At 32.1% G+C, this 27,512-nt stretch overlaps 3 protein-coding genes across 5 annotated transcripts in view; 2 read left to right on the top strand and 1 right to left on the bottom strand.

Moving 5' to 3' along the window:
• LOC133192256 (A disintegrin and metalloproteinase with thrombospondin motifs adt-2-like) overlaps positions 1 to 27,512 on the bottom strand; it is a 435,058-nt gene that overhangs the window by 206,734 nt on the left and 200,812 nt on the right. The window lies entirely within an intron of this gene.
• The window catches only part of LOC133192258 (tubulin-specific chaperone cofactor E-like protein), a 479,266-nt gene that overhangs the window by 303,133 nt on the left and 148,621 nt on the right, over positions 1 to 27,512 (top strand). The gene's annotated exons all lie outside the window — the stretch shown is intronic.
• LOC133192251 (cys-loop ligand-gated ion channel-like) overlaps positions 1 to 27,512 on the top strand; it is a 41,992-nt gene that overhangs the window by 11,337 nt on the left and 3,143 nt on the right. For all 3 annotated transcript variants that reach the window (XM_061328242.1, XM_061328243.1, XM_061328241.1), the window contains 5 exons: positions 14,130 to 14,258; positions 14,532 to 14,726; positions 20,465 to 20,722; positions 22,924 to 23,079; positions 26,422 to 26,595. In XM_061328242.1, coding sequence (XP_061184226.1) covers positions 14,130 to 14,258; positions 14,532 to 14,726; positions 20,465 to 20,722; positions 22,924 to 23,079; positions 26,422 to 26,595 — 912 coding nt within the window. The remainder of the gene's footprint in view (positions 1 to 14,129; positions 14,259 to 14,531; positions 14,727 to 20,464; positions 20,723 to 22,923; positions 23,080 to 26,421; positions 26,596 to 27,512) is intronic.

Raw genomic sequence — 27,512 nt, 5'->3', positions numbered from 1 at the left:
ATTAGATGGTTCCCCACACTATACTCACTCATTAAATCTGACAGCGTTCCGATGCAAAAACCCAATTTTCTCTGCAAAGAGAAATGTGAATACGATCAGGGGCTATGATAATTCAGATTAACAATAAAAGTCTCGGGGTTATAAAGGAGTTAATCTCGGGCCAGTGACTTCAATGAACGAAATACACGTAAGAACTGCATGTGTCAACGAGAAAAATTGCGACATCGATTTTCATGAGTTGGTAATCATGCGAGAAAACAGTGTTCGTCTGTCACATTTATCATTGTACATAGCTGAAGCTGCTGTATGCAGAGCATATACATTGTAACGGATCTAATTTGATGAAGAAATCGGCAGTGGAATTACTGACTGGTCCCTTTACATGTCTAAAGACATAATGGTTAGTGGCGTCCCAGTGGGACGATCTTAATGTATATGTCCAAATACAGGAACTGTGGTATTACAGTAGTTTGTGGTTATCTTTTATGAAATGCTGGTGAGATGAAATATACGAGAAGTTTTGAAATTTTGACGATTATATCTGAATTATGGATAAAGGGTGGTGTGACTGTGCGCAGCATCGTCCGCGATACTGGCCATAGTATTACCAGGGTTCAATACTGACGGTATTAATATCCATCTAATCAGAAAAAGCATGATATCCATGGCGATGAAGAGGGACAGAGACTTGAGGTTCCGTTGAGCAAACAGTTATATAATATAGTGATGCTAAAGGGCCCAGTCATGTTTGGGATGGAGATTATGCAAAACTTCACAAATGGAACCTCAGATTCTTATGGAGGGATGGGGTATGAGATGAGACTGTTGGCGAAGGACAGTCCCGACCACCAACCCTCTAATTTGACCAGACTTTCAACTTCAGGATATGATAAATCATTTTCCCAGGTAGGTTTCGTTTCAGATGCCTGTCATGTATACAAGGCAAATATTTATAATCGTATGATGGTTCCTTAATTTTTGGGATGTAAGTTCATAATACTTGATTATAAACATACATATTTGTATTCAGAATCGAAATATGCAAATCGTGATCGATAATAAATCATCATCAAATTGTGCATAAGGTTTATCATTTTATCGCTGTTATTTACATATGACAATGCGGTGACGGCAACAGTTGGTCTTTCCTATTGCTTTTCCTGACAATATGTTTCTCTGATTTGACTCTCCATCAATAACATCTAATTGGTTTTTATTTCTGGTAAATCGCCCTGGAGTAAACATAGCCAAGTCCAAGAACAAATGTGTGAGAAATATAATCATGGACTTGAATGGCTTATTGTTTATACCAGAGTGTGTTTTGGAGGGTAGTCAAAGCCTTTTGTTCGCTTCCCATGATTCGATGATAGAAAATATCTCTGACAACTGATGCTTGAAAAAACGCAATGTTTCAAGTGCATTTGTAAAAAAAAAAGAAGTTATTTCGAAAGTAGCGATACATGTACCCCAGTCTTAAAGACTTGTCAAGTGTACTGATTCAATTCACCTACTAGTAACTACTGCTACAAATCAACCGATGAAAGATACATATGGCCACTGGTACAAGAATTACTCATAAAAATGTATTTCCAGACAAATCGGGCACCATTAAGAAACTTATTTTCTTCAACAGAGACTGTGTCCATCCAATATTGATTAATTTACTTAGTTTGTCGTATTCATGCATGAAACTTATTTCGATAAATTGAGTTGGATATTAATAGAGCAGTTTTTAACCTGCGGGGGAGCCCTTGAATTATATTGAAGAGAGCCTTGTGGTGCGTTTGTCACCATAAGACAGAAAGTCTTCTGACCTGAGAGTTGGTCCCTAACGTCGGAAACTGCAGTCGTGCTATTCAGCATTTAGTTAGAGATAATCTTCTTAACAAGTCGAGCGATTGCCATTGTCAGTAGTCGCAATCAATATACGGAAAAAAGGTAGCCCAAAGGCGACAAATAGAGCGAATGGAAATACCAACCCAGTTAAAGCAGCATTCAAATGTATCGTGGGCAAGTTATGAAATCATAAAATTATGACCAAATTCAAAAACATTTTTTTTTTTTGGAAAATCAATATATTTCAGAGTGTATTTTTCATTATTTATATCACTTTGAAATTGTAAGCAGAAACTTGTACTATGTAAAACACATTTACCTAATTATATCGTTTACATTCTCAAACCATAAATAAATAAAAACCAATTTTTTTTCTTCAGCATACTTTTGAAGTGCACCTATAATGGAAAAACATACCCTTTAACTCAAGTTGATCACATTAGTTCACAAAATCATTAATAATGCAAACTTTGATATAAAAACGGGGCATGGCACAATGAATTCAATTTTTAGATGGCATTGCAAAATTTAGAATATTAAGCCACACAGAGCCTTTCTTTTATTAAAAAGGATAATGTGCAATTAAAGTAATGTGTTCAATATTACAGAGGCTTTCTTTTATTAAAAAGAATATGAACAATTAATGTAATATATTTAATATTGTGCAGAATACTTACGTAAATATTGGTAAGATTTTTTATTACAGCGGTAATGATTCTTCTTTGGATTGTATTTTGTTCATCAGTAACAAAAGCTACATATAGGTAACTCATATTGTTTTGAATACGATGCAGTAACATTTAATTTAAATCCGGTCTTCAACCTTTTGCGTATGCGTCATCAGGGGGCCAAGTTTAGTGAATGGTATTTTTAAAAATCTTAAATTAAAAGTTTATTTTAGGCAGAACAATGATCTTGGCATCTTCTTTACCTATGGAAGAGGTCATACTCCATATCAATAATTTAAAATGCTAACATTGTTGGTGTTGGTAGAAAGTTGGTATGTAGGGGATATCTAGCCTAAATCTGCAATCAAACAGCTACCAATGGTCAGTAATACCACCTATGTAATTGATTTTTTTTTCCTAATGAGATTTTTTCCCTTATGAGCGAAGAATATATTTGTTTTAATTATACAGGTCAGCTTATTCAGACGATTGATGATTAATTGACCGCCATTGTTTAGTGAGAGAGGTGGTCCTTGGATAGCATAATGATGTATACATTATATGGCTAAAGGAGAAAAAAAAAAGTAAACTAAAACGATTTTTACGACCTTAATAATTGAAAAAGCTTTTGCTCTGAGTATGGAATGGAGCCCTAAGTCAAGGCCCATGTGTCATCCAAGGGTAAGTCCGAGATCAGCGACTTTGTCTCCTAGCTATTTAATCCCATTAATTATCTATTTTAATTGATGAGATGTTGTAGCTATCTGGCTCCAGTGTGAACTTAAGTATTTTGATTAATTGACCATCTTACAGGCATATAAAACTTAATCGAATAATCAATTATAGAAATTTCTCTAAAGTTAGGAACCATAAACCTTTAAATAATGGGCTTTCTTTTTTTAAATTTTGACAATGCTTATGTAAATCGGACATCTCATCAATTTATTATATGTACAATGTAGCTCTTTCTGTAATCAGTATCTATAGTTTTACAGAAATCGACTCAGTCAAGATAATTGTCATTTCTAATCTAGCCAAACTCTTGAAAACAGCGTTTTGAATATATTAAAGCATACATTTAGTATGGATATGTGTTTTTTCTCTTACATTGTCTCGTTTTTTTTTTAAAATTTATTTCGACTTAAATTTGTACCTATTGAAGCTAATGAAGCTAAAAAAATATCAAATACACCAATTTTTTTTCATTATAGTCCAGTGCATGTAATAATGGTGCATGAAATTCGTTTTTTTTTTTTTTTTACATCTTTCAAAGATATAATTAACATTGAATGTCCCAGATTCCTATGTTTCTGTAAATTTATTTAATGAACTTTCGTCGATATAAATATAAACAAGCAAATGTATGTTAAGTTGAATCTGTTTTGATTTTTTAAACATTGGTAATGAAAGACTATACAAACCTCACCTTGACGAATGGCAAAGTCTTAAGATTAAACGAATATTCTGATACGCAGGCGTGTGCAGACCTACACTTCATACGAAATCTATGCAAGTATAATCTGGGTAGGATAAAAAAAGTTACTTGAGGATTGACCTGCTCCATATACTTTAATGTTCAATCACCCGAAAAAATGTACGTTAGACCCAGTATCTGAAGCAAGTGTAGTATTCTTATACATGCACCTAGAGGCATCGTCCTTGCAAGTTTAGTTACACTATTATAGTTATTTGCGAATGTCCCGCTCCAGAACTTTAACCTGGTCACTCATTCTAAAAATGCAGATCTGATTCAGAATCTGAAGCAAGTCTAGCGGTGTTCATGCCTCAGTTCAAGTTTAGTCCATGTAGGGCTTAAAGTTACATGTACATGTTAATGGACCTGTTCCAAAAGAAATAACCTGTTTACTCATCCAGAAAATGTAGCTCAGATAAAGCATCTGAAGCAAGTCTTGTAGTGTGCATCCCTAGATTCATCATCCATCAAGTCTAGTCACCATATGGCTGAGGGCTACTTGGAAAATGTGACTTCCTCTTCAGAAACTCAAACCTGCTTTAAAACTTTAACCTGGTCAAAAAAAAAAAATATATATTAACCTGATCATTCCTATCGATAAGGTTGGCTGATAATGCAGCATCTGAAACATAACTGGTACTGAAACATATACTTGAAGCATCGACCATGCAGCGCAGTCACGGTAGCTCAGTCGGTAGATCGCTCGCTCCGTGATCGGAAGGTCGTGTGTTCGAATCACGGCCGCGACTGACCTAAGTCGATAAAGAATAGGTAGCAACTGTTCCTTCGCCAAACGTTCGGCACTTTGAAGTGAAAGTTGCGGATTCTTGGGATGAGACCTTAAAAACCGAGGCCCCGTGTCACGGTAGGCGTTGGCACGAAAAAGAACCCTCACTGCTCAATGGCCCTGAGTGCCGAGTAAAGATCTAAATTTGAAGCCCTTCACCGGTAAATGATGACGTCTCTATATGAGTAAAAAATTCTTGAACGGGACGTATAACAACATACAATCAATCAATCAATTGACCATGCAGCTGATCAATATAGGACATAGAGTTACTTAGAAATATTGGGGGAAAAATTCCTCCAAAAATTTTAACCTGGGAAACCGTCTACAAGTGTATATAGCATAATCTTCCCAGACTTCGTCGAGGTGAGCTAAAAAGGTACCATACGAAAAAAAAACTGAGAATTCAATCGGAATATTCAGTTGTCGGTTCGCTGACGATGAATTTGACCGTCATTTGACTATTTGTTGAATTTTTACCATGCAAATGAGGGATGTTCAACTCATTTGCTTATAGCTAACCGGTGTTGAATGCTCCTACATATATATACACTAGATGAAATCCCGCGCAAGCGCGGGGAATTGAATTTATACCACTACCGACAGAAAATATATTGTAGTTTCTACTGACAGCCTACAGGCTTACAGAAGGAAGGAATACTTTGTTCAAAATCCCACAGGAAGTAAATGTACGTCTCCACCCCCACAGTTTTGTAAAATCTTGAAAAATAACATTATCATTTAATTGACATTTATTGTGAAACCTGTTATACAATGTTATGGATATTGTACTTCAGATGCTCTTATTTCATTTCCGCCAAGGATAAAAGGAGTGAATATGCACATTTTACTGATAAATTGATTTTTTTTTTTGGAGGGGGGGGGGGAGGATTCACAGGTACTTGGGTCTTGGTTTATAAATATGTATGTAACTTATTGATATTTCGAAAATGTACTTTGCCTTTTTAACATATCAATTAGGTACCCGGTACATACATATTTATATACCAAGACCCAGGTACCTGTGTAAAAATTAGCTGTTTAACGCCCTATGAATAGGCCGAGTATTTGATACAAAAGACTGTATTCAGAAAAAAAAAACTGAAATGTATTGATTAAAGCACAAAATTTTACAGCTTTAATTATATTTGAACAATACCTTATTCATAAATTTTCTCTTTTCATGTAAGCAAGTTTAGTACAAATTGTACTTCGGGTTCTTTGCCACGATGCTCTCAGTAAGGAAAATACAAATTTTACCGATAAATTTACATATTTTACCGATAAATTTATTAGAAAAACCTACTACACATATGTAATAGTCTTTCGATATATAAATATATTCACAACTTATAGTGTTATCAATGATTACCATTATGACCATTCACACAAAAGCTTTTTTTATGTTCATGCAGCTACAATCGCCTCGTTTTTCTTTTTAACATCGGGCTCGATGCTATATGATGTTCTAGAAGCTTCCGTCAATATTAAGATTGGCGAATGACGAAAATAATTTGCAAATTTCCCTTTTTAATCGGTTATCACAACTTATTTCTTTTATATCATTTAAATCAAGTTTTGATTGAATAATAAAGTGATGACGTTTTTATGAAATAAATAAACGATTGCTTGTTGTCAGTTTCATTAAAAACTGCCAGTAACTTAGATCCGCCAACCGGAAACGCCACCGTACTCACGTTTTTGCTATTTCATGGCTGTTTATAGAAAATAAAAGTAGACTTTTAATTTAATGTACGACACTTACTATGCGAGTGAAATCTTAATATAGTTTACGGACATCATCTTGTATATAGTGTATTGTTAGAGGAGTAAGTAAGAACTCTGATGCACCCGTTTAGGAGTTTATTTGCAAAATTTATTAATTTATAAGTATAGATGTATTCTGTTCAGTTGACCACTGTTGAATATTCCTATAGTTTCTGTGCAGTTGACCACTGTTGAATACTCCTGTATTTTCTGTGCAGTTGACTACTGTTGAAGGCTCCTATATTTTCTATGCAGTTGACCATTGTTGAATACTTCTATATTTTCTGTGCAGTTGACCATTGTTGAATACTCGATTTATCATGTTGCTATGTGAACTTAACATTTTCATTGTAAATATTTTTGATATTTCAATGGTCAATTTAGATCTCATACTACATGCGATAAAACATACTAGCATAATTATGGTTATCCAAGATTGTGAACTTTCCGATTTGCATGATTTCAGACGGTTTTGGTGCCATGTTTATTTCTCTCGTTCTTGTAGATCAATACCATCCTATTTTCATAAAAAATGAAACTGATTTCTAGTAAAAACAGTTAATGAATAACTAAATGATGATGCTTCTTTCTTAACTCAAACATATTTCTTCAGCTTACAAAATGAGTAAGACCCTTTATCATTGACCAACGTTTGACGGCTAGACAAACTTTAAAATTAAGGATTCCACTACCCGGAAAAAGTTTTAAGAGTATAAAGTTTTGAATTAAAATCAAAATTTTCTTTACCATTTGAGAACATAATTTTTAATTTATGGTAGATTTATACGAAATTAAAATTTGGAATTGATTTATTACAATATTAATATTATTTATGAAAAATTGTCCATTAAAACTCGTGTACTTCTAAGAGAACAATGACATCTGTTGTCTAAGCAGTCAAGCTGTAGGAGTTATCTTTCATTAGGTATACTCTGTATATCATTAACATCTTCTCGCTCTTTAAAGTACATCCCTGGTATTCGATTCATGCATCATTCAGTTGTTGAAAAAATGTCACAATAAAATAAAATATTATATCAAACAGGAAGTCTTTTAGCAGTCTAATCTTTGTAGACAACTTTAGCCATTGAAATTGTGGAATAAATCGACCACTTACGATTAAGTTGTCCATCATAAATCAATTTAAAGGAACTGCCATTTTATATTGCAGTTTACGACTCTGCACTTTTCGTCAGACTGTCTCAATAAATGTTTTTCCATTAAGAGCCACTTAAACACTGTCAGGCCTTTTCTTCCCCGTGACAAATTCGTTATACTTCACTTCTTAACAACATCAGCGAATGGCAATCTTGTCCATAGCAGCAATAATATGAAAGTTAGGACATAGGACCGATCAGCACTCGATACGATTTTGCCATTTGCCTTCTCCTTTGAATCATTGTTGGCATATTGTTTTCATTGTTTTCCCCCAAAAGAATAAAACGCATGTAACTAGACCCCAATGAATTGCAACTCGCTAAGGCTTTTATTTCTAATGGTGAAAAGCTTTTAATGTTTATGTTGTGTAGGAGTATCAGGAGCTATTTAGGCACGTCCACTGATATAATAAGTTACTTTTTGGGACATTATTCAGAAGAAACACAAAAGAGCACATTTGTGAAATTGGAATGAGAAATATACTCCGCCCATTACAATATTTGCATATGTTGTGCAGCTTTTTAGAAACACTGCACTCACAATTTAGTTTCAATGAGCTTTTCCATATTTTATCCTCCAAGGAGGATCTTAAACTGATATGTAATAAGATTTTGACGTCATCTACCGCCCATGTACTTCCACCAAGATAATTTTTAACCAAGGGAAGGTATAGTAGATTTGAATCCTATCCAATGGGAAAATGTATATATGTGAAGCACTAATTGTACAAAGATTTCAGTGTTAAACTTTTAGATACCTTATGTTTAGGAAAATAAACAAAAGATTATACCTGTAGACAGAATGATATCGAAAAAAAAATGAAAGCATTAAATGCAATTTTCACTTGAATCAAGTTTTTACTAATACGGACCGTCAGTACATTACTTTGTGACCGTATATCACAATAAATACTAGTAATAGTATCATTGACCAATCAATTTCTGTCATTAAATTGGAACACTGACCTACTGTTTCATGCAGTTTTTAAACGAAAATATATTATTTCAAAAATTGAAGTCACTGTTGGCCGCAAAACGGCTTTATAGAGAATGATCCTTTAAATACCCGGTATCTTCTCACTGTATTTCTTTTCGAGAATGAAAGAAAAATGTGGAATGAGCTTTCTTACCCATTAGTTACTTCCATTCATATGTCGACTCGATATATCCCAGTGAACTTGAAATAAAAGATACCACAGAGCCTGACTCATCTGTTTCATATTTGGATATTTACTAGAAAAAACACTTTAATGGTAACCTAACAACAAACCTTTATGATAAACGTGATGACTTAAGCTTTTCTATCGTCAGCTTCCCTTATTTATGTAGCAATATACCCTTATTACCTGCATATGGAGTTTATGCCTCCAAGCTGATTCGATGCGCAAGAGCATGCTCTACGTATGAACAATTTCTAAAGCAAGGCAAGTATTGACAAACAAGTTGATGAAACAAGAATATCAACAGTCTCGTTTAAAGTCATCAGTTCTGAAGTTTATGGTCGATACAAAGATCTTGTCAGCAACTATATACAATATATCATCAAGTTGGATGCTGACCGACGCTTTTCTACTAATTGTTAAGTCATTATTTACACACTGAATTATCTAGGGATTTCTCCATTTACCCGATCATGACAATGAGCACACGGTGGGTGTGACCGTTCGACAGGGGTTGCTTATTCCTCCATAGCACCTGATCTTATGTCTAATGCTTTTAGAGATCCGTATTTACTCTGCTTCCAATTTTTATTGTTTCAATGGACTTTTGAGCATGACTACTGTTCGTTATCTCCATATTTAATTGGCGTTCATCAATAAACAGTTTGTTTTAGAATTTTTCACTCATATTAAGATGTCACCACTTGCCGATGGAGGGCTGCAAATTTAGACCTGTACTCGGCACCTACGGCCTTTGAACAGTGAGGGATATTTTTCGTGCCAGCACCTACTGCAACACGGGACCTCGCGATCGATTCTGCAGTAGATTTCGAATAAACAATTGTAATTTAAGTTTTCCTTTAATGATCCTTCTGGTTTCATTAGATACTGTCATTGAAAAATGACAATCTTTTAATACTAGTCCACAAAACTTCTGTAAGCATTCATTTACAATGTTCAAAATTTATCCAGATGAATGGCTAAACTTCTTTTAATTTCATCTTTGTAAACAATGCAAAGAAACAGATACTCAAAATCTGAATTTGATTATTTCAAATTAGTCGTTTAGAAACATTCATTTGAAGGAACTATCATTTAGAAATATCGTATGATTAGTGCAGGATAGTTACAAGCTTGTGTGGCATTTTCCAATTAACTTTTGTACATTTCTGGATAAGATATTTCCCATGGGCTACAATTAACACATTTCATTTCACCTTTCTCTAAACTGAAACCTTTTGTTGAAAGACAAATTATAACAGTACATGTACATGCATATGGAAGCTTGATGTCGACTTTACAAATTGTATTCTCCTTCCAAATGTCGATAAATTTTTGTTTAAAACTTTGTTTTGCATTTGAGTTCAAACCATGTAGGCATGCTTTTGATTACATTACATGGCAATGCTTGCACAATCACTTGACAAAATGATTTAAAAAATCTCCCTATATCTTTCTATGTAATAAAAGGACCCCCTAATTTGGCCCTATCCTGTCCCAGGGACCAAGTTTCCGACATTTATAATTCTATCCATATATTAAGATGCTTTGCTGCTTGACTACTGGTAATTATGACCCTGATCTTCTTTAGGATAAAAAATTCTCATAACTTTTTTCCTATAAATTCCATTATAAAACTTTACCATCGTAGCCCAACCTTAGGAGTCATCATTTCAAAAACATGGCTCTACACTAGTTGGAGATGCTCGAATAATAATTTGACTAGTTAAAAAACCTTGTTATGGAAAATTTTTTAAACATGTTCCTTATATAATGTAATTTAAAATTTTGACCCCCCCCCCCCCTTTTGCAGCCTAACTCTAGCTCAAGGAGCAATTACTATAGTATTGAAAAAATGGAATCTTCAGTACATAACAACGCTTTAACAATAAAATGACTAATTGTAATCCTGCTGTTTTTGAGAAGATGAATTTAAAAATACTTTCTTACATATTTTATTTATGACCCTATATTTTGCTCCCAACCTTGCCACAGAACTCACCATCTAAGCAAACAAAAATCTAGTCGTCTACTGCATATCAATATATCTTTAATTACTCTGTCCCTATTGTTTTTTTCAAAGAGGATTTTAATAGAGTTTTCATACATGTATATATTCCTGTGTAAAACATTGACCCCCAAATTGCAGCCCCAAACTAGACCCGAGGGTCATCATTTGCACAAGCTTTAATCTACACAGAGGCTTTCACACGTGATTTTTGCCTTTTCTGGCCAAGAGTTTTCTGAGAACAAACCTTTTTTGCATTCTTTAATAAATCCCCTCTTGAAAGAAAAAGGCGTGGCGCTAATTCCTTCAACGATACTTTGTGCAATATTTGGTTGGAACTTACCCAGTGTTTCTGGAGAAGATGTAAAAAGATTACAGATGACAAAAAAGTGCAAAATATTTAATTAGTATAAATTTTTGCATTTCTTCGAATGCTTAATGCAATTTTCAGGAAATGGGATTTGACGCTTGTATCTTTTTTATATATATAAACTGACACCTTCTTGGTCATTCTGATGCATTGCGGCAAGTTCTATCCGCGATGTTTCATAAGATCTTTATAAAATGGAAATATCCAATTTATGTGTACAGTTGTCAGCTTAAGTTGATCTGTTTTCAATAACAAATAAAAAATGCTTATTTTTAGGGATTGGTTTGTTTTGATAATAAAAGATTATTAGGGATGATGACAATCATTTTTAGCATCTGTTGACGAAAACCTCGTTATAGCTGAAATTATACAGATATTTCCCACCTTGATCTCTGACCGGTTGTTTAACGGATACACTGACAGATCAAAAATTTTTCTATTTTTTAAAAACATTTTAATTCTATATTGAAATTATGTTGATCTTATCTCTGTAGGTCGTGAATACTATGTAGACAGTATACAGAAGTACATGTAAATAACATGTACAGAGACTGTTTCTCCTATGAGTTTAAAGACCAAAATTATTGCATATCCTTTTCTAAAACGCTTCAACCAGACAGAGAAGTACTAGTATACATCTACAAATTTTACTAAAACAGATTTCTAAATATATTGAACGGTCAATTTTGGGGGGATGTACAGGTTATCTATCTCCGACAAGGTGACTCTTTACACTATATATTTTTAAAATAATGAGTACCTAATTATGGGATTTCATACATATGTGCTTGTAGGATTTATAGTACGTTATCAATTACAATATGTAAAAAAAAAACCTGAGGTTGGGACACAACTTAAAAAAAGATGGATCGATATAACAAAATAATTTACTTAGTACCCAAATGTAGGTCGTATATGACTATAGCAGTAATAACATTCATTGATTCATAATTGTTAAAAGTCGTCATCTAATTATTGTTAGATTAAATAAAGTCTATAGGCCATTTGAACGGTTCCAGTGGTCTGAAGGGGGTTACATATAGGAACTTATCTGTGGTTCCCTGCACAATGGCATAAATTTCCCAGAAAAAGTACATGTAATTTTAACAAATGCAAAATTTTGACGATAAAAACGGACGATAAATTAGCTAATTACCCTTTCATGAAATGTTCATTATCTTATTTCATACATCACGTGTCTTCTTAACCAGTTACTCTTTATTTGGAATTTTTTGAGAATTTCTTTTGAAAATCAATCTATACTTTCCAAAGCCCGCCCAATGTTTTTGGTTCAACACGATAAATTAATCCGAAGATGTATTATTTGATTTGATTTACAAGTCTCACGAAAGTGTACGCGTATCAAAATAAAATGACACACGCTCGCTTCTTATGTTTTAAACTATCTTCACTATGACTTTAATTCCGCAGATACTATTTGTTAAAAAAACAACGTTCGACCCAGTGAAAGCGATTATATTTTGGGGAATCTGTAATATTTTATGGCAAAGAAAAAAAGGACGTTAACCGTAATTATACAAATTCAATATTGAGACTTTTCTGTACTGGTTCTTTGAGATTCAATTCCTTTGTTATAATATCTCAAGAAGGAGCAACGGATGTAGGTGATCAAAGATATTTTTTTCGTATTGGAAATCTAACAAGCATAAATTCTCTTCTAGCTGACCGAAACTCTTATATGAATATCTTTGACAATCTCCTCAATAGGTATCATTATCATACTAAAGCCTTTTATGAATGAGGGTAGTCCGAATATATGTGTGTACAAATAACTGTCATATTCGATTTCTGGTTTCCTAATGGATATGATGGGAGTTGGGGCCAGCGTGAAGCCATATATTCAATGTCTTATACTCTGAATCATTCTTCTCATAAGTTCCTCCCTGCTCGGATACGATGCTAATAAATGTCGGCGTTTGTGCCATTCCTTCCTGTCACAGAGGTCCTTAATTGCATAACTCTTCAATTTGGGTTAGTATATACTGTGTAGCAAAACAGATGAGGCGGATGGCGCAGGAAAACATAAATACGAAAACTATGTGACGAAACAAAACTATATTGCCGTTTTCCTGCACATGTAAACTAAAAACCGTATAATTGTGAACTGGGACTTTTCAAGCATGCGTTAAATTCAATCACGTTTATCATTTATTGACATGCAGCGTTGTGGGGAGGCGGACTTGTTAATTGTGATGATAGGCTGTTAGTGTGGCATTTTTAAAGAACCCCATAAGTGTCAGTCATGGTTTTGGATTTTGCTAAAACGAAAAACTCTCCTCTTCCCTTTGGACCTACCAAAACGTCTTGGTAGATCGAACAGATCTCAATCTGCATAATCAATTATCCAGAAGACTATTTATTAATCAAACTTTGGGGATTCCTGACACTTAGCAGTACGTTCGCTCCTTGGACTGGAATTACTATGAAAAATTCATATACGGCAGTCAAGTACTAATTGAGATCTGTGCTTTTTATATCGATATGGGACATTTTACTGTGGCATACAAGTATCATGCTCCACTTCACATGCGAACACTTTAGATATTTTTTGTGTCTGAAAAATTGATCTTGTTCATGTGTTCAGTTTTTGACAATATGTGGATTTATTTAATTATCGAAACATTTTACCTGTAAAAAGAGGAATTCTTATCTGCCTCACCGACTCCATATGTACAATGCTTGACAATGTGCAATATTACGCAAAGAGTGAACCATACATATCAATGATTCGCTAATACACATTTTTTCCGCAAGAGAATACCTTGGCAAAATGTCGACCAAAACTAATAACCAAAGTTCTTATCGTGAGTTGACCAAGAAAGTGATGTTACAGAACCATTTTCTGTGGTATTTCATCAAAATGTCCACAAATCCTTTGCAGGTGAAGGTACAAATTTGTGTGCAGTTCTTCAAAGTTGGAGAGATCGACACACTTAAAGAACAATTTACTGCAGATGTGATAGTGAAAGCTAAATGGAGGGAACCTAACTTAGATGGGCAAAATAAAACGGTAAGATTAATTACTTAAATTTCTATTTTGATGAACAAAGGGAAACAATAAAACACCGTTCCTTAACCATTTATTGCATTTCTCTACAATACTATTTTCTCGTGCTTAGTTGTATTATTTATGGTTCAAATACAAGGGAGGTAATTTAGTTATCCCACAGTTTATTATAAAGCTTTGATATCAATGTTACGTAACAGAATGAAATTACGATGCTTTTTATTCTCTCATCCCGTCTGTGATATGGTACAATGCTGTTTTTCCGTATGTTTTCAGTCTGAATCCACAGAATTCAACAAGCTCTGGAACCCCAAGTTGTACATTGAGAACTCTCTCGGCGACCCAAAGGAACAAATCCGATATCGCCTACTATACAATGACAAAGGGGAGGCATTCGTTACAGAGAAGAGGGTCATTAAGGGAACATTCATGGAGAATTTGGAATTGGATGACTTCCCATTCGACGTTCAGGTACAAAGCATTCATTGTCATCAAGTTCCAGTCTTCTTACCTCTTGTTTCTATTTTTAAAAACTTCTTCTCATCACAGTTGTGGAATCTTTCCTCCCACTACAAAGAGTATTTTTGTACATTCCATGATGAGTCTTACCCCAACACCTATTTAGAATTCCTGACATTTCCTGTTCATCTTAAAAGTTTTGATCTATTTTCTTCGGATTTAATTTGAAAGCGTGCAAGAGTTTGTTATTCCTAACCTGTTTATCTTTTCTGTTATATATCAGAGTAAACGGGCTTCGAAGTATATATTTGCAATAATTCTGTAGCAACTGTTTTTCTACATTAAATCAAAGTCCAATACTTGAAATAATTTGAAAATTGGCTGGAAATTCTAATTCTATGGTCGTTATAATTACCTTGTTAGTAAATAGAATCTATCTTTGGGTCGTATTTTGGCTGACGTTTTTCATACCAATTGTTTACACTAAATTTGACTTCGAAATATTCCATCTACCTTATTTATACTTAATGCTCACGGTGGGTTTGACCAGTCGACAGCGGATGCTTTCTCCTCCTAGGCACCTTATCCGGGGTCCGTGTTTTATGCCCTGTTTACAGATTTGCATTGTTTGTGGATTTGTTTTTAGATCGACTACTGGTTGTTATTTTCACTTTTCTTTTTAAAAAATGCATATTCGATGTTTTTGTGCCTTGTAATAACAAAATGAATATAAGATAATCAAACTAAAATATATCAACGAATTCGTGACACTACATGTTTTAATTAAGCCTAAAGTAAAATATACAGTCATAGGTATATCTTGTATCATTGGTTTTTTTTTTGTTGTCTACATCGACAAAACCATTTTTCCAGCACGAAAAAGAAATCATTGAACTTTAAAGCAAAATGAATTTTACAATACCTGAAGTTCGTTATTCATTTGAAAATGTCCAATTTAGAATTCTACAATCAAATACAAGAAAATGATAAGAATTGATTTTTAGTTTTATACCCACACGTTAAACAGAAACCTTAATGTATTTTTTATGTTCTTATCCTGCAGATGGATATTTTGCATAGTAAAATTACTCTGGGTAGTTCTCCAATTGCTACCTCAAGCAAACGTTATTAAGTTCTTTTATTTCTTCTTAAGAATTGTAAGCAAAAGGAACGGTATGTACACCGTATAATGCGTTTCTCTTTAAATTATTCCGAAATAACCATTCATTTTCCGAACTTAAACTAACTTTTTAAAAAGTACAGATCAATCTGTACAGCTGCAATAATCACATTTTATTCTCGAACACCTTGTGCGTTATTTTGCGAGATTATCACGATACAAAAATAAATTTGTCAATAATATGTCAAAATGAATCTATTGAATACTGTGGCGAATAGCGGACGTAGGCAAAGTTACGATTGATAACTGTAAGTAATGTCAAACAAAACACACCAAATTATGTAAATTATTACATAGAACGAGCACAATAAGCTGTAAATATTAATAAATAATGAAGTATATTTGGATGTAAGCTTAATTACTTTGAATTATATAATATAATTGATTTTCAATGGTTTATGACATTTAGTCATGTATGCAATGTACATGCACTTTGAGCAAAATCTGCAGTTTATGAAAAATTATTTAAAAAAAAACAATATGTAAATAAACACCCCCTATTCCCAAAAATGATCGACAAAAGAGATAGATAAAAATAAAACTAAAATAAATAAATAAATAAAATGACATGTTTTTACATAGAATACGTCTGGATGTTGAAAACCTGAACAGATTTTCCTCAAAGTTGCTAGGCATTTTGCCGGATTTTATAAAAGGTTTATGTTTGTCATTGGGGATGTACCAATTATGAACTCATACACAATATTTTTTGGTTTTATGATAGATTTCTTAGAGAAGGGTAGATCAGTTCCCAGACATCATCTCAACAAGAAATTTATTGATAAACAAGACAAAAGTTTTATGTCCTAGTGATGAAGCAAAACTCCGTGTGGAAAGATATCTACATATATTGCTTCCTTGGAAATGAGAAAACCGTCAGTCTAATTATTTTATTGCCCGGTGGTAAAACTGCCATTATTTATTCATCTGTGCCATTTACTGAAATACATTGCAATTATTTTCAGTAATTATGTAGCACGCAAATTGCAGATCTGGTTGGTCTTGCATTTATTAATTTCCCCGTGTCGCTTGAAGCTCATTTCGGACATTGACAAGGATTAATTTCAAAAGGATCCTTCATTTGGCCAGTCAGTCTGTCTGTCCTTCTGTTTGTATGGGTTGATCCTGAGTCATACATGAGAACATGTTCAGAAACCGATTAATATGAAGTACATACACCATCGCATAACCTTATTCGGAATATCTTTTTGAAAAGACACAATACTTAAAAAAGACGTGTTATAGTCACTTCTGAGGTCGACATATAGGTCAAAAATTCTCTGAAAGATATTACAATAATGCTATCACTTTCGCAAAGAATGAGAAATTGTTCAAGACATCGTAATGAAATTATTTTTCAATTATATTTTGAAATATTTAACATATTGAAATGCAAAAAGAAAACAGTACAGGTATATCTGAAATGTATTGCCAGCCAGAAGCAAATAAAATGCAAGATGTATAATTAATCTTTTAAATATGTTCGATAACTTGCTTAAAATAAAATAATATATCTATATGCTCGAATTAGAATACTGTTTAAATGTCAATATTATAATCAATAATACTACTGCCAGGCTACTAGATTGCAATACGTATGAATTGTACAGCCTTCTTGCAAAGAAAAAAATCATTTGTCGTGATAAATACAAAAATTGAAAAAAAAATTAAATGAAAAAAGTTTTAGATCTGTCAAAATCATCAGTGGAATGATGTTCTATTTCATCACAAAATCTTTTATGATGAGTTGACTTTTGGTATCTCAGAGTCAGTATATATAATGCTTCATAAAAATGCATCTTAAACATAATTTTAGTATTTTAGCCCTTCTATTAGCAATTCAATATAATGGAAGTAACAAAGAAAACTGAAAAAAAATATACAAGGCCCTGCAGCGACTTTTATATATATCGATGACTATGAATTTTTTTAGACGAACCAGTGAGCGACCTTTAATCTCATAGATCTCTCTCTCTCTCTCTCTCTCTCTCTCTCTCTCTCAGAATTGTTAGCATTCACATTGCATACAAAATCTGAAAATGGAACTGACTACAATCAGACTTTTGTGTCAGAGAGTGTTGATAATACTGTACGTGTTCCCCCTTACTATAAACCACCCCAACCTCAGTCACTATGAAGGTGGAAGGTGCTCAAGTTATTACGTCACATAAAGGTGCTGAAAGACATACAGATACATATGACGTCCCTAAAATATAAAATTTGTTTGATAATAAAGTTTCAAAAAGTGCTTGTGTTTTATTTTCATTTTAATGGAAAAATGATTATTTATTTATTTTTCCTCCAAAAACAAGGAAATAATGACATTAATTAATAAACTTTTACATAAAGAACAGGAACAAAAGGATAACAGTGATAAAGGTCTCTGCTAAATAGTAACTTACTAGTACTAGTATTTTTCAAAACCTAGATTGATCATACATCTATATGTTTGACAACTTGTATCATGAAGCTATCATAAATGACGATAGAAAAACACTGTGACATTTTAATAACTATATCTCATTTTCTGTCAGAAGTACCAGAAATTAATGAAAATGTTTATATTAATTGAACGTATCTAATATAATCGAATACTTGATTATCTTGGTTCGAATACTGGTTTATCTTGAATATGTTCGAATATGACTTATCTAAATATTGGACCAAAATTATAATCAATTCTACTTGATTGCAATACGTATGAATACAGCTTTCTTGTGAAGACGTTGTTTTTTCCTTCAAACAAAGTTATTTGTCATCATAACTACAAATATAATGAACGAGATGAATAAGTTGAAATTTTAGATCTGTCAAAATAAACAGTGCAATGATGTTATTTTTGATCATGAAATCTTAATGATGAGTTGACTATATTATTTGGTATCTCAGGAACATTAAGATAATGTAGATAAATAAATAATGCTTAATGAAAAGCATTTTACACATAATTTCAATATTTTTTACTCTTTCCTTAGCAATTTAGTATAATAGAAATAACAAAGAAAACTGAGTAAAGCGTACAAGGTCTGTAGTGCCTTTATATCAATAATTTTGAACTTGAACACTAGACCAGTTAGCGATCTTGAACCTCATACATGTAGATCTCCCTTTTTCTGAAATATTTCGCAAACACATGCAGAAACGAAATCTGTAGATAGAAATTTGTTCACATTTTTTTTTTTTACCAAAACTCTAATCTGTACGTATTTTCCCTAATTATTCTTTACATCTTCAGCCATTGTGGGGTTGAGTTTGGAAGCTGCTCAAGTTATAGCGACACATAAAAGTGCTGACAGACAGACTGATACACGAGTGGTCATTACCGTAGGACATTTGCATTTGATGTCCCTAATATAAAGAATTAAGGTTGATGATGAAAATATAAGTCCCCAAAAATAACATTTTATTGATTTTAATTTAACGAAGAAAAATGGAGGAAAGAGGAAATAATAACTTTATTATCCTCCAACAAAAAGCAAACAAAAACGAACAAAAAATCCCAAACAAACATACATATATCATAATGTTCATAAACTTGTCAATAACAGCATCATAAAAATAACAGCGAAGTGCTCTACTAAAAAGTTACACTTTCTATGTGTGTGTGTGTGTGTGTGTGTGTGTGTGTGTGTGTGTGTACCAATTGGTATTTTACCAAATTCAGATTGCATCTTGTACGTATACATGAATATTTGACAACTTGAATCATAAAGCTATCAGAAAATGTCGATAAACGATCAATATGAAAATTTTATAACTACAGTTGTCTAGTGTCAGTATACACTTGATATTTATAAAAGGCATAGAAAATAATCATACAGTTCTGCTGGGACCATGATCTGGTTAAGGACTTCGAATGCAGAGAGACTCTTCAGAAATCAATGTTTTTGATCTTACGTCATGGTGTAAGAATATGATCTGTTTATTTTTTGACGTGCATTTTTTAAAAAAAATCATTCCTTATTATGGAAGCCTTCTGGCTTCTCAGAAACTCTCCAAGACAACGTTCTTGGAAAGCGGTGAAACGAGAAACAAACCTTCTGGTCTTTGCGTTTGTGGATTCAATTTACATATTTTATTGATATTTGACAAGTAGAAGTTTTTATCCATAAATAGACACTATCGATTTGAACAAAAATGTTACCCATAGGACATTGTTACCTTAGGATGGTCCAGCCTCTTACATTCTGCCAAGATCATCTTTACTTTTATTTTACCATAACTGTTCATAGCCCCTTGATAACGTGAAGAATTTGACGTTGAAGAACGTGAAGAATTCGAAGGGTTTAATGATAATTTAGGTAACCAAGACTCATTTTGCCATAACAAAAACAAGTAACTGTTCTTGTTTCAAATTTTAACGTTTTGACTTTAAAAATTCTACGTACAGGTCATTGAAACAATCATACTTAGTCTAATATATTGATGTATAAAATGGATTAAGTAAAATACTTCTTTTTCTTTAACTGTATGTATGAGATTTCCTTGTGGTCCGACGTTTTTACTTATACATAAGTTACGGTAAAAAGGGTTCCTTGATATTTTTTTTATGTTGATTATTTTTTGGTAGGATTTAACCATCACTGTTGCCTCAGAACTGCCATCATATGAAGTGGAACTAATAGAAGATTTAGACGACCACCACGTGGTCAATAAGCAATCGTTTGTTGATGAACAAGAATGGCATTTATATATGCATACCGAGTGCTCTCGAAGGGACCTTGTGATTGACCAAGCGGACAATAGTGTCCGGCGCTCGGCTCTTTCCGTCAAATGTCGTGCTGCTCGAAGACCGGGCTATTTTGTATGGAATATATTTCTTGTCACAGTAAGTAACGTCTTTCATAATTAAATTTTCCAAATAATTTAACATTTTATCACTAGGATTGAAATATAATTTTTGTTTTTTATTTCTTTATTTGACCTACATCGGATATTTAAAGATAAACATAAAGGTTACTTTTGAAAGTACTTTTTACATAACTACATGTATCTGATGCAGTTGAAAGTTGAGTCGAAGAGCATCGCCTTTTGGAAGATAAGCCTCTATTTGATTGTCCCTTTCAATAAGATTTTAAAACAGAAAAAATCTAATTTACACAGTTATTGCATTCATGCATACTTGTATATAACATTTAGCTGAAAGTCAGACCATTGGTGGGTTCTCTTTAAAAAAAATTTAGCTCACTTGAGCAAAAGGCAAAGTTTTTCCCACAGAATTTTTGTTTATAGTTGTATGATGAGTTGATGACGGAATAAAACTTATTTAAAAGTCAATACCTATGGCATGTCAAATGTTGCAATATTCGATCATTTCCATTTGTATTGTATAATTTTCTATCTGTATTGTATAATTTTCCATTTGTATTGTAAAAGTTTCCATTTGTATTGTATAATTTTTCATTTGTATTCTATAATTTTTCATTTGTATTCTATAATTTTTCATTTGCATTGTAAAATTTTTATTTGTATTCTATATTTTTCATTTGTATTCAATAATTCTTCATTTGTATTGTATAATTTTTTATTTGTATTGTATAATTTTTTATTTGTATTGTATAATTTTTATTTGTATTGTATAATTTTCAATTTGTATTCTTTAATTTTTCATTTGTATTGTATAATTTTTATTTGTATTGTATAATTTTCCATTTGTATTGTATAATTTTCCATTTGTATTGTATAATTTCTCATTTGTATTGTAAAATAATAGAATACAAATGGAAATTTATACAATACAAATGGAAAATTATACAATACAAATGGAAAATTATACAATACAAATGGAAAATTATAGAATACGAATAAAAATTATACAATACAAATGAAAAATTATACAAAATAAATAAAAAATTATTGAATACAAATGGAAAGTTATACAATGCAAATAAAAATTATACAATACAAATGAAAAAATATACAATACAAATGAAATATTATAGAATACAAATAAAAATTTTACAATACAAATGAAAAATTATAGAATACAAATGGAAAATTATAGAATACAAATAAACATTATACAATACAAATGGAAAATTATAGAATATAAATGGAGAATTGTAGAATATAAATGGAGAATTATACAATACAAATGGAAAAGATCGAATATTGCAACGTTTGACATGCCATAAATACCTTATTCCCCACTTTTAATTAAAATTTTGACCATGAATTTTTAAAAAATATTTTCAGCTAGGCTAGCATGCATTTCAAAGTGACGAACGTTTTTAATCAAAATTTATAGTTGCATATAAAGTGACGCCCGACTTAGTAAGTTTATTGGAAAGCAAATGATTATTTAAGTGGATATCTGTCTCATTCATGGGGAAAAGCTACAAAACTTGAACCTGATTATTAAAAGAAACACGGGTTCCCCTGTCATCCACAATGGAAATAAATACTTATAAGGAACATTGCGATATCTAGCCTTGTATAGAAAATACAAGGAATTGAGATTCAAGTAGCAGCTTAACAAGATATATATTGAATAACCAAAGAGTATCGATCCATTGCTTTGCAGCATTCATTTTTGAGCAAAGAAAAAGTAAGATTTTTATTAAAAATCCATGATCCCTTATTCCCTGTTCCATGCTGTTATCAAAAAGAAATTCAAATATTTACATATAAATGTATTTTAAGAAGCCCTTGTCTCAAAAACAATTTGTACAGAATACAATTTATCAAATTAAATGTCCGTGCATCCTGATTTTGTGAATATTCATATTCTTCAAATCAACCAATTACCTTAAGATCGGGTTTGAACCATAATTAGAACAAAGTTTATCAGAAAGATTCAATAAAAACAACTTTTTATCAAGCACAAGATGAAATCATTGTCAAATGAATTGCAAAAAATGTAAATATCATTGGATTTTGTATAGTATTTTTTGCAATTGTTTATTTCTTAGGTAAAGAAGATACAGGTAATTGGTATGACCAATGATCTGTTACTATTTTTGTACATCTTTTTTCCTCACTTAATCTAAATGACACATCAGTTTTTAGTGTACTTTCTTCTTATTTCAGTTTTTAATATGTACCTTAGCTTTTGCTACGTTTTCGGTGAAGAAAACATTACCCCAAAATCGCCTCCAGTTGTCTTTCACTTTAGTTCTCACAGCAGTGGCTTTTAAATCAGTCGTCAATTCCAGTCTACCAAGGATATCCTATCTAACGTACATGGTGAGTGTCTGCAAGATTATCCAGTTTTCAATAATTCTCGTGAAGCAAGTGAACTCTTTCCTAATTTTGTTGTATGGCCTTCTATTTTCATTCCTTGGTGTGATGGATATTTTGCACTTTTTAAGTTACCAATACCTTGTAATTAGTGTTTGTCTAACTGACTTGATATCAACTTGGTTTTGCACAATTTAACTTTAAAAAAGTGATGGAGTTTAAAAAAGCTTCAGTTTAATAAAATGTTATTCCCATTTATTTACTCTATTTTTTTTATCAAAGACAGCTACACTAAAATTTATTAATATTGAACTGATTTGTAATATCACATGGACGTCATGTTGAAATGTAGAGATAACGAACAGTAATTGATCATGCTCAAAAGTTCATTCAAACTATGAGCAGAGCAAACATGGGCCTCTGAAAACAGAGGTGGGATCAAATGCTATGGAGGAGTGAGCATTCTTTGTGGATCGGTCATACCCACCGTGTGGCCCTTGTCATGATCAGGTGAACAGAAAAATCCGCTGACAATTCAGTGCGAAAATAATGGCCTAACAATTTCTATGAAATACATGTACATCAGTCAATTTAACAATAGATTCAATCAAACAAGGTCATTATTTGCGGAATGCTGACGCAAAACAACTTATTTGGCAGTAGCCTGTCTCATTTCAGAAATGAATATGCTCTTGCATATCGAATCAACTGGGAGACATAAACCGTATATGACAGGTGATAATGGTATAATGTTATTAAATAATGAATATCTCTTTAATGAAATAATAGAAAAGCTGAAGTTATCACGTTTATCATCAAGTTTAGTTGTCACTTGGTTTTTTGTAGTTACAATGTAACCTTCAATATCTTTCTCTTGTAAAACATCTAAATATGAAATAGATGTGTGAGACTCTGTAATGTCTTTTATTTCGCGTTCAGTGGGATATATCCAATCAGTGTAGGCATGAAAATAAATAATGTTAATTGATAAAACGTGGTATATATATCTGAATGCCGAATTGAAGGCCAAAGCAAGACACTTCTTCTTTTCATGTAGAAGTTTTAAAATAAATTTTGCTTTAAAAAAATACAAAAGCAAGACTGCTAATAACGGGGCACAATTAGTACCCATAGAAATTCCAACAAATTGTTGGAAGACCTGGTCTCCGAAAACCACAAAGATATTGTTATTGTGAATTTCAAGTCCTGTGTAGAATCAAAATGTTTTTTTACAAAAAAGTTTGCTGATGACCAATAATAAGGTACATGTATGCAGATTTAGATGTTTCATTTTTATTGAAGCCAATAGCTTATGATGTCAAAAAGTCTGTAGTCCTTTTCATAAACAAAATCTTACAACTCTGATTATATATTGATAACTCCGTATTTTCGTTATTTAATATAGATATTTTTAAAGGATTGTTCAGAATATATTGTAATATAATAGAAATACAATCCTTTATGACCAACTAATATAAGGGGTGCTAAGAAAGTTCATTCCATATTTTTCTTTCATTTTCGAAAAGAAATACTAGTAATATGAGAAGATATTTAAAATTTGTGATCTTGTTCACAGAGTCCATTCTTGCTACTGATAAGGTTTTTACAGTGTTTTGTTGAAACGGAAAGGGAAGGCAGGTATTGAAACAGGTAATGCATGTGCAGAAAAAATAATCAGGGATTCAGCATATTTGTGAAATATCTTAAGCACATAGGTCAATATATCCTTTCAAATATCTACGAAAATTGATCAAGTCAGTGTAGAATTCCAATATAACAAACATATTCTTTAGAAAAGTGACCAATTTTTCTTTTACTTAAGCTCATAAGTTGTGAAGAAATAAAAGTAATTCTACATTTTCACAAAAAAATCGAAAGCACAATCTTGTGCTTTTGTCAGACTGGAAAATTAATCTCTTCAGGTAAACACTACTCTGAAATATTCAAAAATATTTCATTATGGAACGAAATTTCTTAACACCCTTTATTTAAAATTGACATACGGTTTTGAAGAATTTCATCCTAAGAAAAGGAACTTTAAGTATAACCTGTATTTCAACATATGATCCAAATTCCTCTAAAATGCGGTGCAATAATGAACCTTACAATTAAAGACTTTGTTGTTACCTTGTTATCTACTGCCTTGTTACCTACTATTTAAGTTTTAAACAATTGTTTCAGAAAATAGTGAAAGTAAATTCTTCGAAATGACTCATGCTAGAAATATCTGAATATTCATGTTGAATGACATAGCATGTAATAAAATTTTAAATAATTTATTTTTATTCTAACCTTCCTGATATTTTTTCAGACATCTGTCCTATGTGTATGCTTTGAATATGATAGAAATAACACAGTCGTGCCGAATAGGTCAAACTCGTACCTAAGTAGTAGAGAGCTCGAAGGTTCTATGATGTAAAGCTTAAATATTGGCATGGGACATTTTATGTATAATATATTTGTTTCAGTGGCGATCAATTTGTTATTCAGAATTTGTCCTCATACAAAACTTCAATCACAGCCATTCTAATTTGCTCCGCTACAAGGTTTATGGAATTACAGAAAACGAAGAAGTTGATTTGATCAAAGGTTGAAGATCTCAAGAGCCTCAGAAATCCTTTCTTTTGCATTATCGAAAATAATCTAGGCATCACAGCGCTAGTAAGGAATGAAAAAAACGTCCAAATAGAACTTGTACTGCAATAAATGACAATAATTGAAATCCACGTAGCTATTGATCCATAATTTGTTCGTGTTTTATTGGAACTTCAATATTTTTTGTTACTGCTTGTACATGTACATAGAACAATTTTAGCCACCAAGTATATTGTTAGAAATATTATGACCAAGATTTGATATTGTGTAAGATATTCATTTTCAATTTCCATTACTTGTTTATGTTACCAATTTTATATATATATATATATATATATATATATATATATATATATATATATATATATATATATATATATATGTCTATCTATCTCAATTGCTTTGAATGCTCGTCTATAAACCTATAACAAATTTTATGTAAGATGAGCATTTATAGATTTCTGATGATTGTTCGATTAAATGTTATGTATTTACTAAAGTCAACGTTTTTGATATCGTTGAAAAGATATAAAGGAAGATATTTTGATGTCACTTTGTAATTTCCGGTAAAGGGTAAATTTTTTTAAAATAAAAAAAAAATTATCTGAATTTGGAATTTTTCAAACTCCCTTCTTTGTGTTTTTGTTCACATAATGCTTTGAATTTTTGTCCAAATCATTTTTTTTGTTTTTGTACATATAATGAATATACGAATTACATCTCTAAATATTAATTATGTGAATCTGTTTCCAGGATAAATACCTGCTAGCAGCAATGATAATGCTGTCAGCAGTGTGTGTGTGGCATGCATTGGTCACTGTTGTCCAAGAAACCATCGCTGACCGGGCGGAAACAATTGTTCTCATCGTACTTGGAATCATCTATGTCATCTACAACGTCGGTTTCCTCATTATTATTTACCTCTATGTAAGTATTTGAAATATTTTTGTTCATTATTGCCTCTACTGTTCAGAGACCAGAAAAGCTTATGCGATACTAAGGTGTCCGATCATCCGTCCATCTATTTGTAGTAGTTTTTCAAAATTTTACTCCTACATATTTACATACGATTTCAGTAAAACTTGATACACAAGTAGACTACTCTAAAATATATAATTCTTTTTATCGATTTTTGATTTCGATCAATAGCGTTGCCATGGTTACTAAAAGTAGACTTTTTGTGGAATAATTTCAAAACTTTACTCCTCCCATACTTTTGGTCAGATTTCAACAAATCTTTCTACAGAAGACTATGCAAAGATACATAATTTTTTATATAGTTTTTTTGATTTGGATGAACAGTGTTGCCATCGTTACTGAAAAAAAGAAATTTCTGTGATATTCTTTCAAAATGTTATCTCCGACAGTTTTGGTCTGATTTCAATAAAACAATCTACACAGATAGATAGATAAAGATACATAATTCTCTATATCGGTTTTTGAATTGAATGAATACTTTTAAAATGGTAGCTAAAATTAGAAGTTTCTGTGAATTTTTTTTCTAAATGTCACACCTACAGTTTTGGTCTAATTTCATTAACACTTTCTACACAAGTACACAACACTGAGATACATAAATCTATTAATCTGTTTTAGATTTGAATGAACAATGTTGCCATGGTTGCTAAAAATAGAAATGTCTGTGAATTTCTTTTTTACTCCTACAGTTTTAGTCTGATTTCAATAAAATTTTTACACAACCATACTGAAATTTAATAATTCTCTTCAAAGATTCTTTTTTTGATGAACGATGTTGCCACAGTTACTCTACATAGAAATTTGCAAAATTCTTTCATAGGGCTATCCCTTCTACAGTTTTAATAGGTTTACAATAAAAATTTTCA

This window comes from Saccostrea echinata, unplaced genomic scaffold (assembly GCF_033153115.1).
Source record: "Saccostrea echinata isolate AGI-Se365-2 ecotype Australia unplaced genomic scaffold, CSIRO_AGI_Sech_v1 ptg000025l, whole genome shotgun sequence".
Lineage (NCBI taxonomy): Eukaryota > Metazoa > Mollusca > Bivalvia > Ostreida > Ostreidae > Saccostrea > Saccostrea echinata.
The sequence above is the reverse complement of the archived record's forward strand: the minus strand, read 5'-3'. Positions and strand labels throughout refer to the sequence as shown.